Source organism: Sciurus carolinensis, chromosome 1 (assembly GCF_902686445.1).
Source record: "Sciurus carolinensis chromosome 1, mSciCar1.2, whole genome shotgun sequence".
In the NCBI taxonomy this organism is placed as follows: Eukaryota; Metazoa; Chordata; class Mammalia; order Rodentia; family Sciuridae; genus Sciurus; species Sciurus carolinensis.
The window spans coordinates 193299158-193323220 of NC_062213.1; the positions used below are offsets into that span (position 1 = coordinate 193299158).

At 60.7% G+C, this 24063-nt stretch overlaps 1 protein-coding gene across 3 annotated transcripts in view; it reads right to left on the reverse strand.

The window, feature by feature from the left end:
- The window catches only part of Ephb2 (EPH receptor B2), a 148961-nt gene that overhangs the window by 85745 nt on the left and 39153 nt on the right, over positions 1–24063 (reverse strand). For all 3 annotated transcript variants that reach the window (XM_047561849.1, XM_047561840.1, XM_047561831.1), the window contains exons 2-3: positions 11304–11368; positions 7813–8497 (exon numbers count right to left, since the gene is read on the reverse strand). In XM_047561849.1, the coding sequence (XP_047417805.1) occupies positions 7813–8497; positions 11304–11368 (750 nt within the window). The remainder of the gene's footprint in view (positions 1–7812; positions 8498–11303; positions 11369–24063) is intronic.

Below are 24063 nucleotides of genomic sequence, written 5' to 3' on the forward strand. Positions count from 1 at the left end.
TCGGTGTTGGGTGACGCTCTCAAGAGGCCCCAGCAGCCCCTCCCGCCTCCAGCTCCAGCCAACAAGGTGGACGAACCCAAACCCGGTGGGGTCCCTGCCAGCCGCGAAGCCCTGCTGGGCTCAAGTTGGCTTCAGAGGGGTTGGTGGCGTCTGCCAGGATGATATGCCGTCCCCTCCGTTCCAGGGCAGAGCGTCTAGGAGGGGAAGGGGCTCAGACAGGTCTTCATTCAAGCCTCTGGTGGGCTGTGTGGCCCGGGTTGTTCCCTCTCCCTCTCTGAGCCTTGGTTCCTCCTGTGAGGCCAGAGCTCACACCTGGAGGCTTGGGGTGGGAGGATGGGGAGGGAAGGGGGGCCAGGGAGGGGGTGTCCCAACAGGGCGGGGCGGGGCCAGAGCCGGCCAGTGGGCCCTGGGCCAGCTGCTGCGGAGAAATGAAAATCTCTTAACCACACAGAATTGTTAACGGCTCCCAAATCCTGTTGTACCACAGGCTTAGGAAGGCTTAAACTGTTAAATGCATAAACTTCCTCAATAAACCGGCTTCTCGCGCCAGAGCCAGAGGCCCCACCAGATGAGAAGGCAGTGGCGGGAGGCAGGGGAACTCCCCCAGCTGTTTATGGTCCCGCTGGCGGGTTCTGGAGGCAGCATGGACCAAGCCTGTCACCCTGGTGTCACCAGGGTCAGGAGAGCTAGTCTGGGGCCAAGAGAGGACGTGGCACAGGGGCTCCAGGGCCAGGTGGCCCAGGTCCACACCCCACCCCTTCCTAGCCATGTCACCTTGGCAGACTGTGGAACCTCTCTGAACCTCAGTTTCCTTTTCTGTAAAGAGCATGACCTCTGCCAACCCCACGGGCAGCCAAGGCTCAGCCGGACAGCCCTGTGAGGACGAGGTCAGCAGTGGGAGGCACAGGAGCACAGACCGGCCTCTGGCCTCAGAGTGGCCTGACGCACTGGCCCAGGCATAGCTTCGACAAGGTAGCGGGCAGGAAGCGCCGGGGGCAGGTGGGCAGCTGTGCTTTCTGGGTGAAGGCCAGTCGGCCGGGACCCTCGGGGCTCCCCACCCGTGGGTCTGTCCTGGGGTCACGCTGCACCCTGCCCCACGTCTTTTTTTTTTTTTTGGTACCAGGGATTAACTCAGGGGCACTCGCCCACTGAGCCACGTCTCCAGTCCTGTGTTGTCTTTTATTTAGAGACAGGTCTCACTGAGTTGCCTAGGTCCTTGCTGAGAGGCTGAGGCTGGCTTTGAACTCGCCATCCTCCTGCCTGGGCCTCTTGGGCCGCTGGGATGACAGACGTGCACCAGGGTGCCCGGCTCCCACATGCCTAAGAGGACAGCTGCCTGCCCCTGGAGGCCCGGTGCCGAGAAGCCCCTTGGGCTGCCTGTGGGGTGAGCCCCTCCCTCCTCTGAAGTCCCACAGTCCTAGCTGTCACTTTCTCTGCTTCCGCCATGCTGAAGGGGGCAGGGCAGGGTTACTGGCCCCGTTTCTTGAACAAGGTCACCCAGGCCCTCCCCAGCACACCCTGCTGCGCACTCTTAGATTCTTCAGGAGGGGGCTCCAGGCCAGTTGGACAGGACGCAGGCCTCAGGTATCAAGGGAGAGAACATTCCGGCATCCGTCTACTCTAGGTTAGTAAGTGGCTCAGCCCAATTGGAGAAAGCCAGGTTCAAGTTCTGGCTCTGCAACTTAGTGCTGAGAGACTTTGAGCAACTTGCTGACCCTCTCTGGACCTGAGCCTCATCATTTGTAAAATGGAACTAGTAAGAACAATGGCAGGTCCCCTAAGGCCAGGGAGCACGGCACTTAGCACAGTGCTGGCCCCCAGGCGGTCCTTTCTCCCTCCTGTCCAGGGCCCGCCAGGCCCCTCAGGCCCCAGCAGAGGAGTTGAAGCCCTGGTGGCCCTGCACCCCAGAACCCCTCTCCTCTGTGCCCCTTGGATGGCAGCAACCTGCCTGGAGAGCAACGGAAAGAAAATAGGGCCTCGCTTCTGGCCTAGAGTCCATCCTGCCTTGTTCCTCCACAGCCCAGGAGAGGGCTCCTCCTCCAGGAAGCCCACCCAGCTCTCTCCCCGTTCCCTCCTCAGCACCGCAAGGCTGCATCGTGCCGGGGCAGCTGCTGTGGCTCCGGGCCTCTGCACCTCCCGGCCTCACCAGGCCAGCTCCAGTGCCCACTGGAGGGAACCTCTTCCAGGAAGCCTCCCTGCCCTGGCCTCACCTGTCTGCTTCCACACGCCTCCTGCCCCCGCCCTCTCCAGCATGACACCTGCTCCGGCACCTTCGCCGCCCACAGACCACGGCCAACATCTCCGGCTGGATGGCCGAGGGCAGGGGCCACGACAGACCTTTCCCAGGACCCCTGAGGCCTGGACAGCCCCGGTTCTCCATGAGGGCATCTCTGGCCCCTGCAAGGAGAAAACACCAGAGCTGGCATTCAGTGACCGTCAGCTAGATGGACGGACAGACAGATGGGCCAGTGGATGGAGGAGGAGGAGGGGAGTGTGTGGAGCTCTTCCAGTTTTTGGAGCAGAGCTCTGAGCAGCTTGAGTGCGTTGGCTGGGATCCCCGTCCAACCCCTTCCCCAAAGGCTGGCCTGGGTGGTCTCGGCCCTCGACGGAGCCCGGGGTCTGCAGGGCTTGTCCGTCACCCCGCCCCCTCCTCCAGCTGGCTGTCTCCACCCTGAAGGGAAACTGCAGAACTTTCTGGGGTGGGGGTTTGGCCTCCCCTCCCACCCGGCGTTCCAACCCTCACACCCTTCCCAGCGAGCCTGGGTCCTGCCAGCTGGCGGCCTCCCTCCTCGCCCCCGCTGCCTGCGCCCCACCCGGCAGACGCCCCCAGAGACATCTGGGCCACTGGGCCAACCTCTGAGGGAGGGGCCGGGTGGGAAGGAGGCCACCCTGGGGTGGCCAAGGGGACCCCCGGCCACTCCCTCCCAGGATTCTGGGAGTAAAACAGAAGACACAGCCAGGGACGTGATAGGCCGTGCTGGCCCACATGCGGGGAGAGGGGCGCCAGAGGCTGCTGCCAGCAGGGGACGTGGCCAGCCTTCCTGGGGGTAATCTGGCAACGTGAGTCAGAAGCTCTCAACAAAAGTACGTGCCCTTTGACCCGCAATTCCATGCCTGGAAACGTGTCCTCAGCGAAAACAGCGACCGGGCGAGAAGTCGGACTCGCTCCCGGCCTTGGTCCAAGAGGCGACAGGCTGCAGTCCGCGCCCGCCACGCAGGACCGGTCAGTGCGCCCCGCTGCGCTGCTGCCCCACCCGAGAGCCCCCAGGACGCCCCTCGGTGTGGCAGAAGCCCGAGGTTGGTGGCCCTGGGTGCCATTCCCAGCACGCGCTCCCTCCAGGGGGACTTGAAGTTCATTGTTTTCAAAAATGGAAAACCTAGCACGAGGCTCCACCGACCGCGCGGGTCCGGGCGGTTCACTCGGGCTCATCTCGGGGACCCACGGGGTCTTTCATTTTCTCCTTTTCACTTCTCAGCCATTTCTAAAGTTCCTCCGAACAACTTGTGCGGCTTTCACAATAAAGAAAGTTATTTTTTCCTCAAAATAAAAAGTGCATCAGGGAAAAGACAACAACGGCCAAGCCAGGCCGCCAGCCCAGGCCTTCCTCCAGCCTCCCCGCACGCCCGCCTGGCCTCCGCTCCCCGCCCGGCCCCAGCCCTGCCCTGCGGAGAGGGAGGCAGAGGTCGAGAAGGTCAGTGGCTGGCCAAGGTCAGCGGCCAGTGAGAGGCGGGGCTGGGGTTTGAAACCAGGTCTCTCAAGCCAAGGTCAAGGCGGGGCTGGGGAGAGGGGCTGGCCGCAGGCAGGAGGGCCGGGAGGGAGGCCTGCAGCGCGAGCTGGGGAGTCCTGGCCATGGCCACCAAGCGACATGGGGGACGCCCCCGCTGGCTGGTGGCCGCTCTCCCCACCCGAGCTCCATAGTCGACCGGGCCTGAGGCCTGTCCCCAGAGCCACGGCAGCCATGGTGGGGCACTGGGGTGGAGGAGGGCGGACCCCCAAAGGTGGCTTGGCTGGGGCTCCCGCTGGACAGGGGAAGCAGGGGGAAACCTGGGGAAACCGAGGCAGGGGCCCTTCAGCATCCAGCTGTAACGTCCCCGAGAAAGTCAAGGAACAGGCCGTGGGTGGGGGCTGCAGAGGAGGAATTGCAGGGGGCACCCCCAACACGCCGCTGGTGGGAGGCCCGGGGGTGCGTCCTGAGGAGGTTGGGGACAGGCACACGGGAAGGGGCGGGAGACCCGGCGTCCCCGCCTGGCAGATGGGACGGCCAGCACAGGCCCGGATCAGGCGGTCGGTGCCTAGGGACCAGATGAGTGAAGAGGGGCAGCCATAGGGGGAGAGGGCCACCCGCCCTGCACCCCAGAGCCGGCAGCGTCACAGGACAGGGCCACGTCCGCACGTCCTCCCCGCCCCACCCCCAGGCCCCGCCAACGCCGCTCACTCCTCCCGCCGAATGCCACCTGCTCCCGAGCGCCCCAGGCAAGGACACCGTCTTCCTTCATCGCAGCCCCGTCCCTCCTGTCTGAGTCCCCAGGTCACCCAGGAGCCACTCGCCCCCAGTCTCAGTTTCTCAGGCTCCTCTGCTGGGGACGCTCCCTCTGGGCCCCACAGGGCAGCCCGCACTAGCTCGAAGGCCACCTCCTGTGGGAGGCCTTCCTTACCCAAAGCAGGACCCCGTGTGGGTCCCTAGTGTCACACAGGACTGCCGTACATTCACCACCCTCTGTGACTGGCTTATTTATCCTTTGATGTTTTCCTCCGCTCCCCCATCACCCCCCGGCCAGGACTCCAGAGGCAGAGAGCCTGTCGGTTCTGTTCTCGTCTCTCGTCCCAGCGAGTGTCTGCTACCTAGTGGGCGCTCAGCACATATTTGTTAGAGGGCTAAATGGCAAACAGTGGGTACTTAATACGTGCTTGTTGAACGGCCGGCTTCTCTCACTACACCTGCACATAGTAGGCATGGCAGACAGTGGGTCGGCGTGAACCAGCTTAGTTTTGTGAACTCACTGTGCTGGGAAGTAGTGACCCTTTAGCCACCGCGGCCTGCCCTGGGGTGGTAGCTGCTCCCCACAGGGACGCCCCACTCATCTCCCCAGAGACCTTTGTCCAGTCTGATTTCCTCTGTATTAGCAAACCAATGGGACGCCCCTGGTCAGACGAGGTCAGGACATTAAGCGGAGCTTCTGGAGTACTGTCCTCCCCCCAGGGTGGATGCTCCCTGGGGCGCGGCGGGGTGGGCTGGGGGTCAGCCCTTGGCCTGGGGCCCCAGCTTGGTCTGGCCGAGATGTGCTGTCTCCTTGCAGGTCTAGCTCAAGGCCCTGGTTCAGGATCGCCGGGGAGGCCGGGCTGAGAAATCGAGTGCCAGGTGCCGCCTCAGGGCCGGGCCTGGGGAAGAGGTTGGCGGGCCAGACCCGAAACTGCGTTTCCACCGACTCTCCAGGCGTTTCTGGTCCACAGTAAAGGCTGAGAATCCCCCAGCAGGGGGACGGGACTGCGCTGGGCGGTCCCTCAGGTGTGAGCCGCAGCCACTGCCCCTCCACACCCCTGCTGGCCAGGCCGGGTCTGCGGGACGTGGGCTGGAGCGGCCCCACATCTGGGTGGCTGCCCACAGGCCACACCAGCAGCTGGGTCCTTCTGGGCTCTCTGAGATCGTGAGTCACGCCCTGACGGGTCACCATGCACGCCCTGCAGCTGGCCGGACCAGGCCTGGGCCTGAGGTGGGCTGGTGAGTCCAGGGCCGACCACCCCGCCCGGCATCCCCCAGAACGCTGGCTACTGGCCAGGAGGGGCTCTGACCCTCCCTGAGAACCTGCCCCCAACAGGCACCTCTAAGATGGCCTGTGACCTGACCCTTGGACGGGGAGGCAGACCCCTTTCCGTCAAGCCTGCAGATGACACCACAGCCCCCACTCAACGGAGAGGCATCGTCCAGGCCACACCTGGATTCCTGGTCCTTGGAAGTGGCGAGAGGACGGATGTTGGTTTACACGGCTGGTCTTGGGGTGATCAGTTTAGCGGCCACAGAGGAGGCGCCGTCCGAGCTGCTCCAGCCGCAGCCTTTTCTACATCTCTCCTCCATCTCGGTACCCGACCAGTCCCCCTAGCGGGCCACTCTGCTTCAATCCCTGGGACATATTCATGCAAATCCACCCTCTGGAAGTCCTGGGCCACCTGCCCGACAGAGCTCTCTCCCAAGACGGCGCCATCGGCACCTCCGCTCTGCGGGCTTCTGCCAGGTCTGTGCCCACTGCAGCCTGAAGGGTTCTATTAAAACGAGTCTAACACGTCAACCTGTGTTCATTTACAGGTGCACCCCCCCGGACTGAGCACTGCAGAGGGGAGGCCACAGCTGGATTCTTCTCTGTATCACCTGACGCTCAGGACAAGGTCTGACACAGAGCAGGACGTCTGACACAGAGCAGGACCGGCGAAAGTTTGATGACTGGATAAACAACCAACACTGAGTGACCGGTTTCTGGTTTGCACATTCTGACCTCCCGCTCTGTCGGCTCCCAAGGTTGCTCTTTCCAAGGACCGAAAACCAGATCTGTGGGTCTGCTCAGGGGGACAGCGTTGCCTAGCATGGGCTTGGAGGCCACGACCCTCCCGCTCCGCAGCCTGCGATCGCCACGCAGAACCGCTTACAGACTGCTCCACCATTCTTGGCCAGATCTGATCTCCCACCACCTGTGCTGCTGTTTACCTAAGATTTTTCCTTCACTAGGAGGCCCGGTGGTTAAAAGGGCTGGCTCTGGAGCACTCCCTGGGTGACAGCCCCAGATCCCGCCCCCGACTCTCTGCGAGACTCTCTGAGCCTCAGGTTCCTCAGCGCAGAGAGTACTTCCACGGGGTTCTAGATGGGGTATATCACGGAGGTGCTTGTCCTTCAACGTGATCACAAGGCCTGGGTCACAGTGAGAGTGGGAATTGGAAGTGACCACATGACCCACTTTGGCCACTGGAATGGGCCGTTCCAGGTGGAGGCCTCGACCTGCTGTTATGCTCGCTCCTCCTTCTGTGCTACTGATGGCGACATTCCTCAGGGTGGCTCCTCCATCCACTTGGCTCCTGGAGGGAGGAGTCTTAGGCTGACCCGTGATGACTGGGTAGCGCTGAGAAATACAGTTTTGTCGCTTCAGCTTAGCCTGGCCTATACTGACTGACAGAGCAGAAGTCTTGGGACGATCGGTTTAGCGGCCACGGAGGACGCGCCGTCCGAGCCGCTGCAGACACCGGCTTTTCTACATCTCTCCTCCATCTCGGTCCTGGCTGTACCCGACCAGTCCCCCTAGGGGGCCACCCTGCTTCAATCCCTAGGATGTATTCTAAATGTCATCTATTATGACATTTGTTTTATTTTTAAGAAGTTTTTAACAACCTTATTTTACTTATATGCGGCGCTGAGGATGGAGCCCAGGGCCTCACGCGCTCTACCACCGAGTCGCAACCCCAGCCCACAGTCATTTTTTTAAACAAGGAACCGTATCACTTTTGCAAGCGAAGAAAAAGAAACACCCTTTACCATCATAAATAATCACGTAATAATTGAAAGGAAAGGCCTCCAGCTTCACACCAACCCCGTCATGGGCGCCTCCCGTGTCTGTGCACGGACCCTTGGCCAGGGAGCACTATCGGGGCCTCCCTCCAGGAGGCCGGGCAAAGCTGTGGGTTTGGGAAGCTGCCGTGGAGAGCCCCGCGGTCAGCTCCAGGCCTTTGCCCTCGCCAGCCTGGGCACCAGCCCCCAAGGCAGAGCCTGCAGCCAGCACCAACTCTAACCCCTGCATTCGCAGGGCCCCCCGCCCCGCGGCGGCTCCTACCTCGGCAGACGGTGCCGTTCTCCACGGCCTCGAAACCGGCTTTGCACATGCAGCGTCCGATGGGCACCAGCCACTCCCCGTCGCCGTTGCAGTACAGCTTGATGGGCACGTCCACCTCTTCAGCGTTGGCGATGCAGCTGCCCCGGGCAGCCACCAGGGACGTGCTCTCAGCCCCTGACAGTGTCTCCTGGAAGATGGCTCCGTTCTGGATGACGCGGGGACACTTGCGGTAGAAGACGCGCACAGCGATGAGGGACATGCAGCCGCCATAGTCCTGGAAGGCCAGGTAGAAGCCATTGCGGGACACGGGCCCAAAGCTCCGCACCTCGGTGTTGATCTTCATGACCCGGCCACCCAGGTCCACCTGGGAGAAGCTCTCGTCAGCCGCGATGGTATCCACCTTCACCCACGGGTTCTCCATCCAGTTGGGGAAGGTCTTGGTGGCCGAGTCGAAGTCGGCCTCATAGTAGTAGAGGTTGAAGGTCTCCTTGCAGGAGCCGGGCACGCTGGGGATGCTGCTGCAGTCGCGCACGGAGAACTTCATCTCCACGTGGATGCGGTGGGCGCCACGCCGCCGGATGAACTTGGTCCGCAGCCAGTTGTTCTGGCTCGACTCGAAGACGTTGCACACCTGGTAGGTGCGGATGGTGTTCATGTTCTCGTCGTAGCCGCTCACCTCTTCCCACTGCGGGGGAGACGCCAGTCAGGCGGGAGGAAGGGGCTCGGCCCCTGTACACACCCAAGTGGGGACACAGACTTTGCCTTTGGGATCCTCCAATCTGATGGTGGAGACATCAGAAACTTCCCAGGCTGATGGGACAGCCCGGACCCTGGCAAATGCCCCGTCTGTGACAGCGGCACATCAATCCAAGGGCAAAGGTGTGCACCTGCTCTTGGTACCCCCCAGGTGACATGCGTGACGTGGCCTTACTGTCAGGGGCTCGCTATTCTAATAAAGGAGGCCTGAACACTGATCTCAGGAAGTTCCCACCCAGAAGGGAGAAGGGGAGGTCCCTGCCCTTCGGGATGCTTCTGACACACGCTCCATGCGGGAGCTTCCAGTTGGATGGGGGAGATGGAACTTCTGCCCTCTGGGAGCTCCCTGTATGACCAGGGAGACAAAGTCCTTGCCTCTGGGGACTCCAAGCCTGATGGGAAAGATGGAGTTGCCCCACTGGCTTCCTAGGGGACCAGGAAGTCGGAGTCCTTCCCGAGGAGAGCAGCTCCCCTCTGGGGCTCTCAGCTGCTAGGGCTCCTCAGAGCGCTGTCTGCTCTCAGGTGCCTCGAGGGGGCTCTCCTGTCCTTCCTGCCTGGGCGCCAGCCTGAGCTGGGCCTGACACAGGACCTGGGTGACCTCCGCCCACTCTCAGGCTGAGCTGGAACCCATGGCTGAGCCTCGCTTTGTTTCATTTTGACGTGGGTGCTGGGAGCCGAACCCAGGGCATGGCCTTTGCTCCATCCCTGAGCCACACCCCAGCCCTTCTCGACCTCTGCGGCAGTCTGTCCCCTGGCCGCCTGCGTTTGAATTCACCTACTTTCCCTTGGGCTTTTGGGGACATGCGGGTGAGCAGCCCCATGCCCAGCCTGGCCTCCCCAGTGGGTGGGGAGCTTGCTGGGGGCAGCTGCCTCGGGCCTCCTCCCATGCCCCTCCTCGGGGGTTGGGCTGGCTTCACCTGGGACCCTGACAGCAGAGTCCTCCTGGTCCCTGGCCAGGCCCAGCGCTGGGCGTCCTTACAGTCTTGTTCCTCAGCCGGGATTCTCACCACTGTACAGAAGAGGGAAGAGACTGGGCCAGCGACCTCACTTGACCCAGGTCATGTAGATCCAGATGCGCTAGCCTGTGCTGCCCCAGGACACCGCCTGCCGGCCTGATGTGGGCCCCGGCCATGTCTTCCCCTCTCTGGGCCTCTATTTCCCCAACTGCCAAACGTGACTGTGGGCATGGCAGGTGACACAGTGGGTGTTCTTTGTCCTTTGTTGCACGGATTCTCTGGCCAAGTCTGGGCAGGACAGAGTGAGGGCTGCGGCCTGGGGAGAGTGGGGCACTCGGGAGAGCGCGTGTGCCGGGCAGGCCGAGGGGGCTCGCGGGCCCAGCCTCTGCTTCGATGGCGACCCGGAGGCTCCCGACGTTGCATTTGATTTTTTTTTTTTTTTTTTTGGTGGCACCATGTGACAAAGTCAGCCCCTGTTACAACTGCTGCTCTTCTTCAGAACTTAATTAGAGCACTTAATTAGAGCACTCTGCCTTTCTCCCCTCTCTCTAATTAACATGCGGAGGCCCTGCAGCCCAAACACCCCAAATAATTGCGTCCGGGGGCCCTGCAGCCCAGCCTGGCCTCATTACTGGCAGGGTGGGGCTGCTGGGCCCAGCCGCCTTCGCAGATGGAAAATTGGTGACAAGAAAGAGCCACAGAAAGAGGCCTGACCCTGGGGCCCTGCCTATTGAGAGTGCAGGCCTGGGGGTGGTGGGGGAGCAGCTCCCTGGGGCTGCAGCTGAGTCCCCAGAGGGGAGGGGGTGGGGGCAGGGCAGGCTGGGCTGTGGAGGCCAGGGTCCTCCCCCAGAAACCAGGGGAGGGGAAGTGAGGATTAAAATCGATGACGATGGCCCTGACGATGGTGATAATTAGCACAGCCACTCTCTCTCTCGGGGACCAACCTATGCCAGGCTCTGGGTTAGACCCTTTGGAGGACAATCTCCCAACAGCCCTGGGGGAGACATTATCAGGACCACTTCACAGACAGGAGACCACAGCTCAGCGCTGGTGGGTGGTGCTCGGACGGCATCTTGGCCCCACAGCCTCTCCCTCTGCACAAGTGCTGGGGAGAAAGGACTCCAGATCAAGTCGGTCTTGCTCTCAGGGACCTTGGCGCATAGAGGCGGCCTCTGCCCAAGGAAAAACGAGGCTCAGAACCAGGGATGGAGAGAGTCCTGGTGTTATGGGGAGCCAGGGAGGCGCCAGAAACTGGTCACAGCCCTGGATACAAAGGCTGGGTGCAGCTCAGCACGGAGTGTCCAGCAAGCAGGAGGCCCTGGGTGCCATCCCAACACCGAATAAAACGAATCTGAGCCCCTCACTTATTAGCTGCAGGGTCCTGGGCAGGTGGCTGCACCTCTCTGAGCTTCAGCTTCCTCGGGGCTAAAAGGGAACAATTTTCACTGCTGAAGCGCACAGGTGCTGCGTGCCCACGACACAGAGCGGTCCTCAGGAAGTGAGAGCTCACTTTTCTCATCTGAAATGGGGGTTGTGAGAGTACTACTTCTCAGCCTCGCCTCGAGGATTCCCTGGGATAAAGTCTGAAAGCATCCAGCCTGTTGTCATGGTAACGGGCGCTCCATCCATGGTAGGGGATGGGGAGGGTGGGACATGAACAGCCTGGCTCTGGGCCCTGAAGAGGGAAGAGGGACTGGAATGTGAGGTGGCATTCGGGTCCTGCAACAGGGCCTGCTATACCGTGGGGGACCCAGCAGGGTTTGGGGACCAGAGACTCACCCCTGATGGGGGATGCACCATCCAGCCCAGTTCAGCCGTCGCCGTCGTGGAGTCCATCAGCGTTTCTGTGGGGAGAGCAAGCAGTCACGCCCCGCCCCGCCCACCCACCCAGCACTGTCAATCACTCTGTCCGAACCCCAAGACTCCTCCCCTCGAGGGAGTCTCCTCCCCTTCCTTCCAGAGCCCCACCCACTTCCACTGCCCGGTCATCTGGCTCCAGGTAATCCTCTGGGCACTCCATGATCCCACCTCCTCCCACTGCCAGTCCTCCGATTCCATTTCTCTAGGTTCCGCCCCTCTAGGCGCAACTTCAGGCTCAGCCCCTATCCCTGCAGCCCATCACGTCTGACCTAACTACTGTCCTCTCCCTAATTTTCTGGTGGGCAAGAGTCAATATGGGGTATCCGGGATGGGTTCCAGAGGCTCCATCACCAAACCCTTGAACTTTTACGTCAAATCGTGGGTCTCAGCTCACTTTTCGGCTTGTATCAAATTCTCAAAAACTGGAACCTAAGTCCTAGAGGGACTTCTCTTCTGCCCACAGACCCCGTGTGTTACTCCTCCTCGCCTCTAGGCTGCACGTTCTGACAGGGAACCCCGCCCCTCCTGAACCTAGGGGTGCTCATTCTCAACCCTGGGGCCCCTCCCAGGGGGCCCAGCCAACTCTGCCCCCAAGGTCAGATCCTGGGGATGCAGGGTTGGTGAGATCCAGCAACAGCGGGGACCAGTAGTCACAAGCCCTCTGGGGATTCGGGAGACGTCAATCAGCTTCTACATCAGTAGCTGGATTGTGGGAAGGAGCCCCACAGGCTGCGGGTGAAGGAGACCTGCACGGCTTTAGAGATCCCGTCACCCCAAGTCGAGTTCAGGACCCCTCCCTTCTACCCCTCCCTGGCAAAGGGGCTTCAAGATACTCCCCCCACCCCAGATACGAGGGATGGAACCCAGGGACTGATACATACGGGACAAGCTCTCTGCCACTGAGCTACACCCCAGCCCTCAGACACGTTTCAAATTGAATTGCAGTGCGTGGAACAGATTTAAATTGACCCCTTTCAAGCATTCCCTCAACAAATATATCCCAAAGCCCAGGTACCAGGCGCTGTGCTGGGCATCCCAAGAGGGAGCCCATGAAGATCGAGAGAGCAGTTCTCAGCCTGGTAGTAGAGACGAGGCGGGAATGGAAAGGATACAGAGAGCAGGTGGGACCTTCCACGCCACCCAGCTCAGTGACAGTAGCTAGGAGGCAGGCTCACTGCTGTGCTACCATCTACCACGCCATGTCCAGGGCAGGCATCACTAATCAATCCCACACTCTGCGACCACACAGTGTTGCTCACTGCCGTGCCTCAGGAGATGAACGCTGACCATCTGAGATGCTAGCCATGGTCTAGCCCTGGGCAGCTGAAGCACAGGGCAGGGAGGGACTTCCTGAAGATCACAGGAGTTAGTGGCAGGGCGGGAAGTGGCATCCTGCCTGCACCCTAGGCCCCTAACACAATCAGTCCGATGGTCTGGATGCACTGGGGCCAGGAGATTGGGGCAGGGTGTCCGAGGTCCAGGTCACTGAGAAGGTCTCAGTGGGAGGAGGATGGGAAGGGAGGAGGAGGCATCAGGCTAGAGATGACCCCAGTCAGACCCCTGAGCTGACAAGACAGGATGCAGAGGCATCCCCGGGACCACCTGTGGTTGTGTTTGTGGTCACCGTGTCCCTTTGCACCGGGGGCCACTCTGGGGAGGGGTGGGGGGCGGGGGTGCCAGTGCCAAGGGCATCTTTTTGATGGCAAATTGGAGGGAAGTTCTATTATGCAGCTTTGGAGCTGGAAAAAAGGGTTTCTTTTCACACTCCAAATGCTACAGATTTTTCTTCCTGGAGAGAACAAGGGCTGAACTTTTAACCTGTTTTCTCTCATCGGCCTTGGCCAGGGACGCGCCGAGCCGGGCTCTTTGCCTGGGCCTGAGGAACAGCTGCTGGAGCTGCGTGCAGTGGGGAGAGGAGACGCTGCTGGGACAGAACGGGGTCGGGTGGGGGAGGCGAGCCCGCGAGCAGGTGGCCCCACCCCTTGGCCGGATTCCTGGGCCGACCCGGAGCAGGAACACTGGAAGTTTCCCTGGCCCAGAGAGGGAGTGGCTGGGAACTGAGGTCCTCATTCCAAGGATGGAAACTCAGGCCCAGGGGGTGCAAATGACTGGCCAAAAGACACCCAGGAAAAATCAGGGCCAAACCTGGGCTCCCCAGAAGCCCGGGTCAGGGGGCATCGGGTTCTACTCCTTCCACACGCCTGGCCTGTACACACTGGGCGGGGAATGACCTGGGGAGGTGCTCAGAGCGACTGCAGGGGAACCGGCCCCTGGCTCACCAGCAGGAAGGGCCTAGAAGGGATTGTGAAGTCTGCGGATGCCCAGGAGGGAGGGGCATCTGCTCTCGCCCTCCATGCCAGTCTTGGGCTTTGCCTGGAACCCTGGCTCTGTGTCACCACCGCTGGGCTGGGACAGGAAGGAACACATGGCTGTTCTCTCTGCAGCATCCCCTTGGCCCTGTGCTCGTCAGTCTTGACGCCTCCCTCTGCCGCCTGCCAAAGGCTGGCAACCTGGGCACGTGGACCCAGCCTTGGAGGCCAGGGAGACCTGACCTCTAACACCATCTCCCACCTGGCTCGGAACCTGGGGCCTTCCCGAGCCTCAGTTTCCTCGCCTACACAATGGCCGACATAGCTGCCAAGCTGGGTGTGCAGGCTGATCGCAGGCAAATGTGCCAGCGTGGAGCAAGTCCGTCCATGCGCACTCGATGGGTCAGTTCAGACGGGTGCCGTGCTTTCTGGTCCGCCCAGAGCCTGCCCACACGACCCTTTCTCGGGGCTCATCGAGTGGCCCCTGACGGTGAAGGCAGGTCCACGAGTCTCCACCTCCCGGCCTCCCCCGTCTCCCAGGCCACGCTGCCAACATCTGACAAACATCAGCCTCCGTGTGGCCGCCACAGGCTGCACGCAGGGGCCCGTCCCCGCACATCTGAAGTTGCTCGCCGAGATGCCCCAAGTTTCTTCTTTGTTCTTCTCCAGCCAAGTACAAGCCAAACCTCACCCCGTGGGAATCTGGAGCTGACCCTGCCCAGGAGCCTAGGTGGGTCCAGGAGCGGAGCTGCCCCATCCACAACGCTCCTGCCTCCTCCCCTAACACCTCAGGCGCCTCCCTCCAGTTCTAAGAATCTACAGAGGGAGGGAGCCCGCGCCCACTGAGACTCCATTAAGAGCCAGAAACGCACCAGCATCTGCACGGCAGTGCTCAGAGGGCCTGGCCACTGCCCCACTTCACGGATGGGGAAACTCAGTCCTGGGAGAGCTGGAGCTTGCCCAAGGTCCCCGCCTGCTGCACTTCCCAACCCCGCAGCTCCCCTTCCTCATGACCCCTCCCCTCCACGCCTGCTTTGCCCGCCCTGATGCTCCTCATCTGTGACCTTCCAACTCAGGTCACCTGCACTAGGAAGTCCTCTGAATCCACCCCACCCCACCGCTCTGCAGCCAGGGGTGCTTCACAGGGTCTCAGAAACCGCAGGCGTCCTGGGTGGTAACTGTACAGCCCTACCCTCTTCCAACGGTGTCTGTGATCCTGAAGGGCAGGTGCTGGGCCCCCCAGCAGCTCGGGGACCTGTACCCGTCCATCGGCTTGAACGCAGGCTCCCGCTGGGATTCCCGGGCTCCCGCCTCGCAGGCCGACACGCCCTGAGGCTTCTCACCCACACCCGGGACCATGATCTAGTTACTATTTTTCTTCCAATTCTCTCTCTCTCTTTTTAAAGTACATTTAAAAAGGAAAAGAATCATCATCATTATAAATGGAAAACCAGTATCACCTGCCACACAAAGAGGGAAAACAAACACAAGACGGGCAGTTAAACACACGTGTCCCCAGAAGACCCAGCGTCACATCACTGCCCATGCCTGGGGGCGGCCGGGCTCCTCGAGCTGCCTCTGAAGTGCTGGAAATGTCCCTGTCCCCATCCCCACTGTGACAATGACAATCCCTCATGCAGGGAAGTCATTGTCACTGTATGCAGATAATTAATCACCACGAGGACGTGACAAAGACCACCAGGGGCACGTGCAGTGTGTTCTGGGTTGGGGAAGCCAAGCAGACAGGAGGGGAGGCCGGGTGGGGAGGGCTTCCTGGAGGAGGTGACGGTAGGTGGAGGCTCAAAGGGGGTGGGAGGGGCCAGCCGAGGTCAAGGCAAGGAGGTGACCCCGGGTGGGGACCCTGTGCTGGGCCGCGCCCACCCGCCTCCCACCCCACCATCCCATTGACACATCGGTGCCCAGGTCTTAGCCACCCTAAGTGCCCACTTTAGAAAAGAAGCCCCAACGCACAGAAGGGGAGAGTGAGGCACACAGACTCTCAGCATCCGGGCGGAAGCTGGGCCGGCCGGCTCCTCGCTGCTCAGGGAGAACTCGGGGTGTGGGCCGTGGCGGCCTCGGCCCAGCCCTGCTGGGCGGCAGCCCCTCTCCTTCCTGGCGGCCGCACAGAAGAAAGTAATCAGGAGGCCCGAGCGCGGCTGGGGAGGCCCGGCGGCCCTCCGGCTACGTGTGAATGAGCAGTGTGCATTTCAGAAATATTTGAGCTAAAAGGGGGACACGCTGAAGTCGTTAGCGTCAGGCAGACGAGGCGGCGGTGTGGGGCCCTGCTCTCCATCTGGGGCGGAGGCTGCCCTGCGCCTGGCTGCCCCCTATCCAGCCGTCACCCTCCAGGGCCACAGACGCTGTTTGTCCGAGGGAGGTGAGGATGGGACTTCCATGAGGCACCTCGGTGTGCCAAGCATCAGCCAAGAGGCTCTGAATGACACTCCAGGCTCGGCCGAACCTGCGGGGCCCAGGGGTGAGCCCCCTTTCACAGATGAGGAAACTGAGGTCAGAGGGGAGCAATTGCCCTCGCAAGGGCACAGGCAGAGCGGGGGTGAGCCTCCCCCTGCCTCCTCCCACCGTGCCATCTGAAGTTGCGAGGCCGCGGCCTTAGACACAGAGGACACAAAAGCAAAGCTGTCAGGGCCTCTGTGTGCACGTGTGTCCTCCCCGCCGGGAGGTTGTGAGACGGCAGGAGAGGCAGGGGCGGCAGGTCCTGGGGCAGACGGCCTGGGCTCTGTCCACTTTCTGGTGTGCAAGGGAGCTTGTCCTCTCTGGGCCTCAGTTTCTGCTTCTGTTCAGTGGGTCCTCGTGGGAACTGAATGACATCATGTGGGTGTGTGTGGTGGACCTGCCGTCTCCCGGGGCCTCGTTCTGGGAGGGTCTGTGCTGTCCGCTCACCGCTGTGCCCTCAGCCTGGCACCGAGGAGGCGCTCCACCCTGCACGCGGGAGCTGAAGCCCGTGTCTGAGGCCCAGCGTCCCCAGGCCTCAGGATAGAGTCTCACTCCTAGTGTCCAAGCCCCTGCCAACCAGACTGGTACTGACCTCCTAGCCCCCCTTCCACGCCCCAAGGGTCCAGCTGCCCTGAATTCCCCTCTGCTTGCAGAAGGTACTATACTTCCTGAGCCTTAGGGAACTGACACTTCCAGAATGTTCTCCCTGGAATGCTTGGCCCTTCCTGCTTTGTTAGCTTGGCTAACTTCTCTTCCAAAATCGAGCTCAAAGGCTCCTTCCCTCTTCCTGGCAGCTGTCCTTGACTTCTCCCCATCTGGCCGCTTGAAGTAGCAAAGTCACGGTCACTCAGTGAGCATCTACTCCACCCAGTGTGTGCCAGGCACTGGGGACACAGCTGGATCCAAGGGTCCTTCCCTCCAGGAGCTCCCGGACTACGGCCCAGCGCATGGACTCACTGCAGGGAGAGGCGGGGAGATGGCTCGTCCCGGCTGGACGCCAGGACACACAGAGCTCTGACCAGGGAACTAGGAGAGGTGGCGAGAGGTGGCGGCATCAGAGCTGGGGAGAGCGGAGGGCATGCCACAGGAGGGCGGGCAGAGTCCAGGCCTCAGGCCGAGGGCATTCGGTCACAGCAAAAACAGAGGCCAGCCCTCCGCTGGGGCTCTGGGGAAAGCGTCCCAGGCTGTGGGAGCAAAACCCTTCGTGGGAGGCGGCGGTGGCTCAGGAGCAGCGAGAACGTGGACAGCCTCAAACACGGGCGAGGAGCCGGCGTCCTACTCGATAGGCAGTGGGGAGCTCTGGAGGGTTCCCGAGGAGGGCAGGGGCATGGCCTGTCCTGAGAACCGTGGGGCCACAGAGGAAGTGTCGCTCAAGGCGGGCACCAGCTCGGGCAGGAGGGTTGGACACTGAACACGGATGGACCCCTGGCAGCTACACCCAGGGGTCTCTTCCCCCAGACTGGACGGCAGCCCACAACCCAGATAGCCAAAGCTGGGTATGTGACCCAAGGGGCAGAGGCCGGGCAGGACCCTCCCCAGCAGGCCCCGCCAAACCCTGCCTGGGCTGGAGGGACAGATGCCAGCCACAGCCTGGAGGCCTGGCCCAGACTTTCTCTGAGCCCAGAGCATTATTTTCATGGTCCAAATTAGAAATTCCAAGACGTGCAACAGCCGGGAACCAGGAGATGAGGTTCAAGGCCACCGACAAGCTTGGGAAAAGTCACTTCCTCTCTGAGCCTCAGCTTCCTTATTTGGAAAACAGGGGTGGCAGAATCCCTGCTCTGGGCAGCTCACAGCCTCGCTCTGGGGACTCAAGGAGGCCCTGGGGACGGTGGCGAACACCTGCAGAAGCCACCCACAGGAGGCGCCTCATCGATACCCCTCTGCACATCCCAGGCTGCCTGACTGGGCTTCAGAGGCCTCTCCTCCGAACACGTGGGGATGGGTGTCAGAGAGGGCCGGGGCTCCCTGGCCCACCAGAGGGTCCAGGGCCAGCTCCTGGAAGGCTGTGGACTCTCTGAAGCGAACCCCCACCAGGCAGCAGTTATTTCTCCAGCTCAGCCCCTGCCTGGCCGGCGGGCTGGAGGAAGGGGCCCCCGCTAATGTGAAATCCTTCTGCCTGGACCCTCGCAGGGGTGTCCCTCTGTCTTGCCGCGGCACGGAGGCCCTTCTCCGCCTCGGTGGCCTGCTCGGAGCCTCCCCGTGTTTTCTCAGGCCTGGGCGGGGGAGTCCCTGTGACGCCTCCTGCTCCTCCGCTCTGTCCCCGCCTGCCTGCCTGCCGCTGGCCTGGGCATCCGCCAGTACCGGCCGCCGGGAGGAAACCCAATCCTCGGGCAGCCGGGCTGCTGCGAACAGCGGGCAGCATTGTGCAGCCGGGGCTTGGGGAGCGTGGACTCGCTGCTCGGGGACCCTCTTAACCTCTGTGAAGGACAGGATGATGGATGGGGGTCTGAGATGGGGTGGGGGGGTGGGGAGGGTGGTAATGAACACCAGGGCCTGCTGGGGAGGGGAGGGAGGGCGGCAGGGCGGGAAGGCCCCGCACACGTGGAGAGCGCCGCCTTCGCCTGTGTTCTCACGGAAGCAGACGCTCTGAGAGGTTGGGCGACATGACCAGGGTCACACAGCAAGTCAGGAATCGAACCCAAGCCTACGGCCCTCCCACACCGGGTCGCCTCTGGGGGCCAGGTTTTGCCCCGAGTTGTCAATTTTTAAAGCTCCTGTACTTAAATGGATGCACACGCTCTTCCCATCTAATAGTAGGGGATCGTGATCATTACTGAGACCTACTGTGCGCTTGGTACCATGCTGAGTCCTTTGCCTCTTTATGCCGTGAGAGCTTAACGTGACCCGTGGAGGGAGGGATGACCGCTGTCCTTTAATGGAGAAAAGAGAGTTCGGACTGCCCTTAGCGAGACCGGGTCCCAGGTATGAGGGTGCCCTTGCCACGCACTTTACATCCCCTCTGCCACCGGGTCACTCTGCAGTGGGCACCCAGCTGCTGTTCCTTCTCCCTGAGATGATCCTCACCCTCTGACCTGCCTGGGACACTCACCCCTGTCCTTCAAGACCCATCTCAAATGCCACCTCCTCCGAGAAGCCCTCCCTGGGGACCTGGGAAGCAGGGCTCTCGCGGTCACGGGTGAGACTCCGTCACTGCATTTGTCCTGGCCGGCAGCTTTCTTTGACTCGGGGGCCCTCGAGGGGACTGGAAGCGCCGTGGAGGCAGGGCTGCGTCCGGCCAGCCTGGGCCAACAGCCTCGCTGCCGAAACACCTCGCCCGGTGAGCACCCCGGAGACCGGAGGCCGAAGGCCGCTCCCGCCTCCACCCCCGGTCTGGGTGTCTGGATTTTCACACCAGGAAACGTGGTCACTGGGTCAAGATGGCGTATACATGACAGCTGTCCCTGGGTGTCCAAGGGGATGGGTCCCAGGACCCCGTAGGTCCCAGATCCTCACGAGCTCGAGTCCTTTACCAAACAGGACGAATTTGCACAAAGCTTCGACCTCCTCCCGTATACTTTACCCCATCCCTGGATTCCACACCCAACGCCGCGTGAGCGCCATGTAAATATCATCATCCTGCATCGTCTAGGGAATACTGACAAGAAAAACAGGCCTGCGCCTTGGATGGAATCTTTAAAAACTACTCCGGATCCATGGTCGGCAGAACCCACAGAGGTGAGACCGGAGATGGAGGGTCGGCGCTGGTGCTGTGCTAACCGCTGTGCTAACCGCTGTGCAAAGCTGTCACAGACGTCACCTCTTCTGAGGCTCACAGCACCTATGAGGTGAGTTATCCTGGTCCCCATCCGCCCACCCCACGTGCACAGTCACTAACCACCTGTCCATCGTTCCACTCAGCCCATCACCTCCCCCACTCTCCCTCCCACCCATTTGCTCAGCATCCCACTTAAGTACCTATTTATCATCCATATGCCTTCCTGCACCAACCTCTCTTCCTCCACCAACCTCTCTTCCTGCACCAACCTCTCCTCCTCCACCAACCTCTTTTCCTCCCATTCTCCCTTTCTCCCTACGGATGGGGGCAAATAAAACTTCAGAGAGGTTAAGCCCCCTGCCCCACATCACACAGCAGAAGACCTGGGAGGTGAACCAGGTGCTTTTAACCCCTGGGTTCTGTGGCCTCTTTGCTGTCTCACTTGATTTCTTAATGTCCTATTTCACGTGGGTTTAATCATGTAAGTCACCTCGAATCCTTTTGGATGTGAGTGGAGTGTAAATGACAAATCAATAAGACACAGGCCACTGTGAGTCCAGGGTCTGTCAGGCTGGAGTCAATTAGCTAGCCTGCCGCAGGACCTGCTGGGCCTGGATCTATTTGCCTAATTGGCACTGGTTTCCCCCAGTGAAGGACAATTAACTCAGATCCCAGAGCCCAGACCACCCTCCACTTCTGGGCAAGGTGTCAGGCATTGAGCTGCAGGAAGGGTGAGTGTTCATTCATTCGCCCTTTGACCCCTACACCTACCCATCTATCCATTTTTCCAACCATCCTGACCTTGCAATCATCCATGAATTATCATGACATTCTCTCACCCACCCGCCCATTTACCCACCTATACACATGTCTATTCACATGTCCGCCCGTCCATCCATCTACCCACCCACCCATTCACTTGCCCAACAACGCACCCACCTATTCTCACATCCATCCATTCACTGAAGCACCCAATCCACACAACCATGTATGAAATCATTCTGCCACTTTGCTATCTTCTTGTCCATCCACCTACCCCTCTCACTTACCCCTTATACCATCTATCACATGTCTACTTAGGTATCCATCCATCCATTTGTCCACCCATCCATCCAACCATCCATCATCCATCTACCATCAATCACCATCCACCCATCCACCATCCACTCAGCCATCCATCCAATCAACCATACATCATCTATCTATCCATCTGTCCACCCATCCATCATCCATCTATCCATCCACTCATCTAACCATCTACCATCCATCCATCCATCCATCCATGCATCCATCCGTCACTATTCACCATCCATCCACCACTATCCACCATCCACCCATCCATCTATCCATCCATCCACCCATCACTATCCACCATCCATCCACCACCATCCATCCATCTGGCCACCCACCCATCCATCCATCCACCCACCCACGTATCCATCCATCAGTATTCACCATCCATCCACCACTATCCATCCATCCACCCATCACTATCCATCCATCCACCCATCACTATCCTCCATCCATCCACCACTATCCACCATCCACCCATTCGTCTATCCATCCATCCACCCATCACTATCCTCCATCCATCCACCACTATCCATCCATCTGTCCACCCATCCATCCACCACCATCCACTCATTCATCCACCCACCATCCATTACCACCCACCATCCATCCAGCCACGAAGCAACCTCCCTCTTTCTCTCCTTTCCATTCACCTCCCCCCCTGCCTGTTCGCTGACCTCTTTCCATTCACATCACTCATCTATACTTCTATACATTGGCTTTCCACGTCTCCCATCCAGTCAGATTACATTTGTTGAACACCTACTATGTGCCAAGCCCATGCCAAGTTCTAGAGAATCAAAACAGACACTTCCTCAGATGCTGGCTGGTCTGAAGCAAAGGCTGAACCCTTTCCGGCTCCTGCCCTGCGAGTTCCCAGGGACTTTTGAGGCGCCAGGGCCCACACTTGGAGCTGGACTCTCGCTCAGCCTGGAGTCCCGGGTGCTGTCCTGCTGTCTCTGAAGCTGGCTCCCCCTGCCTCCAGGTGGCCTGTTTCTCGGGGACCCCACAGGACTAGCAGACCTCTTTCCCAGATCACATCAGGTCTGGACATGGCTGAGGCCCACCCCTCCCCACAGAGGGGCCCAGATTCAGCCCCACTATCCCCTGTCACTCCACAGGGGATCCCAGGCACATCCAGATGTCATCTCCCAACACAGCAGGGAGCCCTGCCCAGGTGTCAGCGTGACGCCTTCCTGAATGAGTGACACCTGGCCTGAACCCCAAAGAGCATGTAGGAGACAGCCAGGCCAAAGGAAGGAGAGAAAGGGGATAAAGAAAACAGAGAGGGTGCCCGGCGCAGAGGGAACAGCTCGTACAGCGGCTGGGAGGAGTGAGCAAGGCCCCTTCTGGAAGACAGGGACCTCCAGACTCCAGAATCTCCAATGCCTGTTTGAAGACTGAGGCTTCTCCCGAGGGCAGAGGGGATCTTCCGAGGTGGGCGGCCTGATTTGGCCATCCATGCGTTCTCTCGTGTGACCGGTTCATGTAATAGAAGAGGAAGTTGCAGCTAAGGGATCAGAGAGGTACAGAAAGCTACCCTAAGCCACACAGCTGCTCAAAACAGAGATCCCAAACCAGCTCTGATGGCTCTCAGTCTCTCCCCTTTTGGCTGCTGCCTCAGAGAAGACATTTCTAGAATGCCGGAAGAGCTCCCCTCTGGGTCTCCCTCGATGGTCGGCAGGTAGGTACAATGACAGAATACCCTGGGCACTGTCCCTGCTCCGCGTGACGCCCCAGGCTCCCTGGCCAACCACTCCTGTCCTCCCGGGCAGTGAAGCAGGACAGTCAGCTGATGTTTCCTTGCATGCTGATGTTTCTTAGTGGAGTTGCTCAGTCATCTCCCCGTCACCTTCACAAGAGACTATGTCCTCGTCACCAGTTCCCGTTCACTATCTACCAACCAGGTACCCTGCGAGGCCCTGCCAGGCCAGAAGGGCCTGGAAGGAGCTGGGCTTAATGAAGGAGGTCTCTGGGTGGAGAAGACACAAGGGACAGGCGCCCTGTGCCAGCCAGGAAAGGAGGGAAAGCCACCTCCCGCCAGCATCTCTGTTGTCACGGCTACCGCCTACCACCTGCCCGGCACTGTGCCATGCAGGTGACGTCCAGGATTGCACTGAGTTCACATAAGTCTCCCTAAAGTCCTCAGAGCACAGGATTGTCCCCGTTTTGCAGACAAGCCAACTGAGGTTTGGTGAAGACGAGTTAGTTGCAAGTGCCTGCAAGCCAGAGCAGGTGGGTGGGGAAAGCCGTCTCCACTGTGGGCTATGTGATGGACCCTCTCACCAGCCCAAGGAAACTGGGCGTCCAGTGCCTCAGGTAAGGGCTAAAGTAGAGGGTAAAGTTGGGAAGTGGGGGCTTCCATGCCTGAACGCGGCAGTGTAGAAGCAGGCAGCAGGTATGATCTGATCCAGAGGCAGGAGGCTGTTGCCCAGGCAGCCGGAGTGGGCAGGAACGAGGTCTCCACGTAGCCAGTTGTGTTCTTCCTGCCCCACTGGTAGATGCCCCTCAGTCTGCAGAATGCAGAGGCGTCTGTGAGGTGCCAAGACAGCAGGTCACCTGCAGTGGGCTTCTCTAGCTGCTGCTGGAGCTCAGCAGAGCAGGCTTCTTGCCTGCGCTAGAGACTCATTCTGTGAAGTCAGGCAAGGTCTTCCAGGGGAGGTCGGCAGTCTGGAGGGGCTCACCACCGTGATGTGTGAGGCTCCAGGCCACTGCTGTCCTGGAAACTGACCAGGTCTCAAAGAGGCAGGAGCTGTCCTCCTCGCAGCCCTGAGGGGACCAGGACCAGTGTGCCGTGCAAGGCCCTCGGGCTGGCCCTGGTGATCCCAACGGCACCCGTGTGCGGAGGCCAGTCTGCTCCTCCGACCACCGCTGCCTGGAAGGACGGGCGTCCCAGCAGGCCAGCATCAGCGGAGGACTCCAGGGAGAGGACCTCCTCCCACGTGCCGGGCGCTCGCTCTTCTTGCCCCTGGCCCCGGCCAGAGTGCTCGCCTGGAAAACCCGGGCCTCCTGAAGGACGGCCAGGCGTCTCCCCGCAGCAAGCCGTCCCCGCAGTGCACCCTGACGCCCTTCGAGCTTGGCCTTTGACCTCTGGCCTCCAACGCTGGGCTGCAGAGTGACCAGCAGA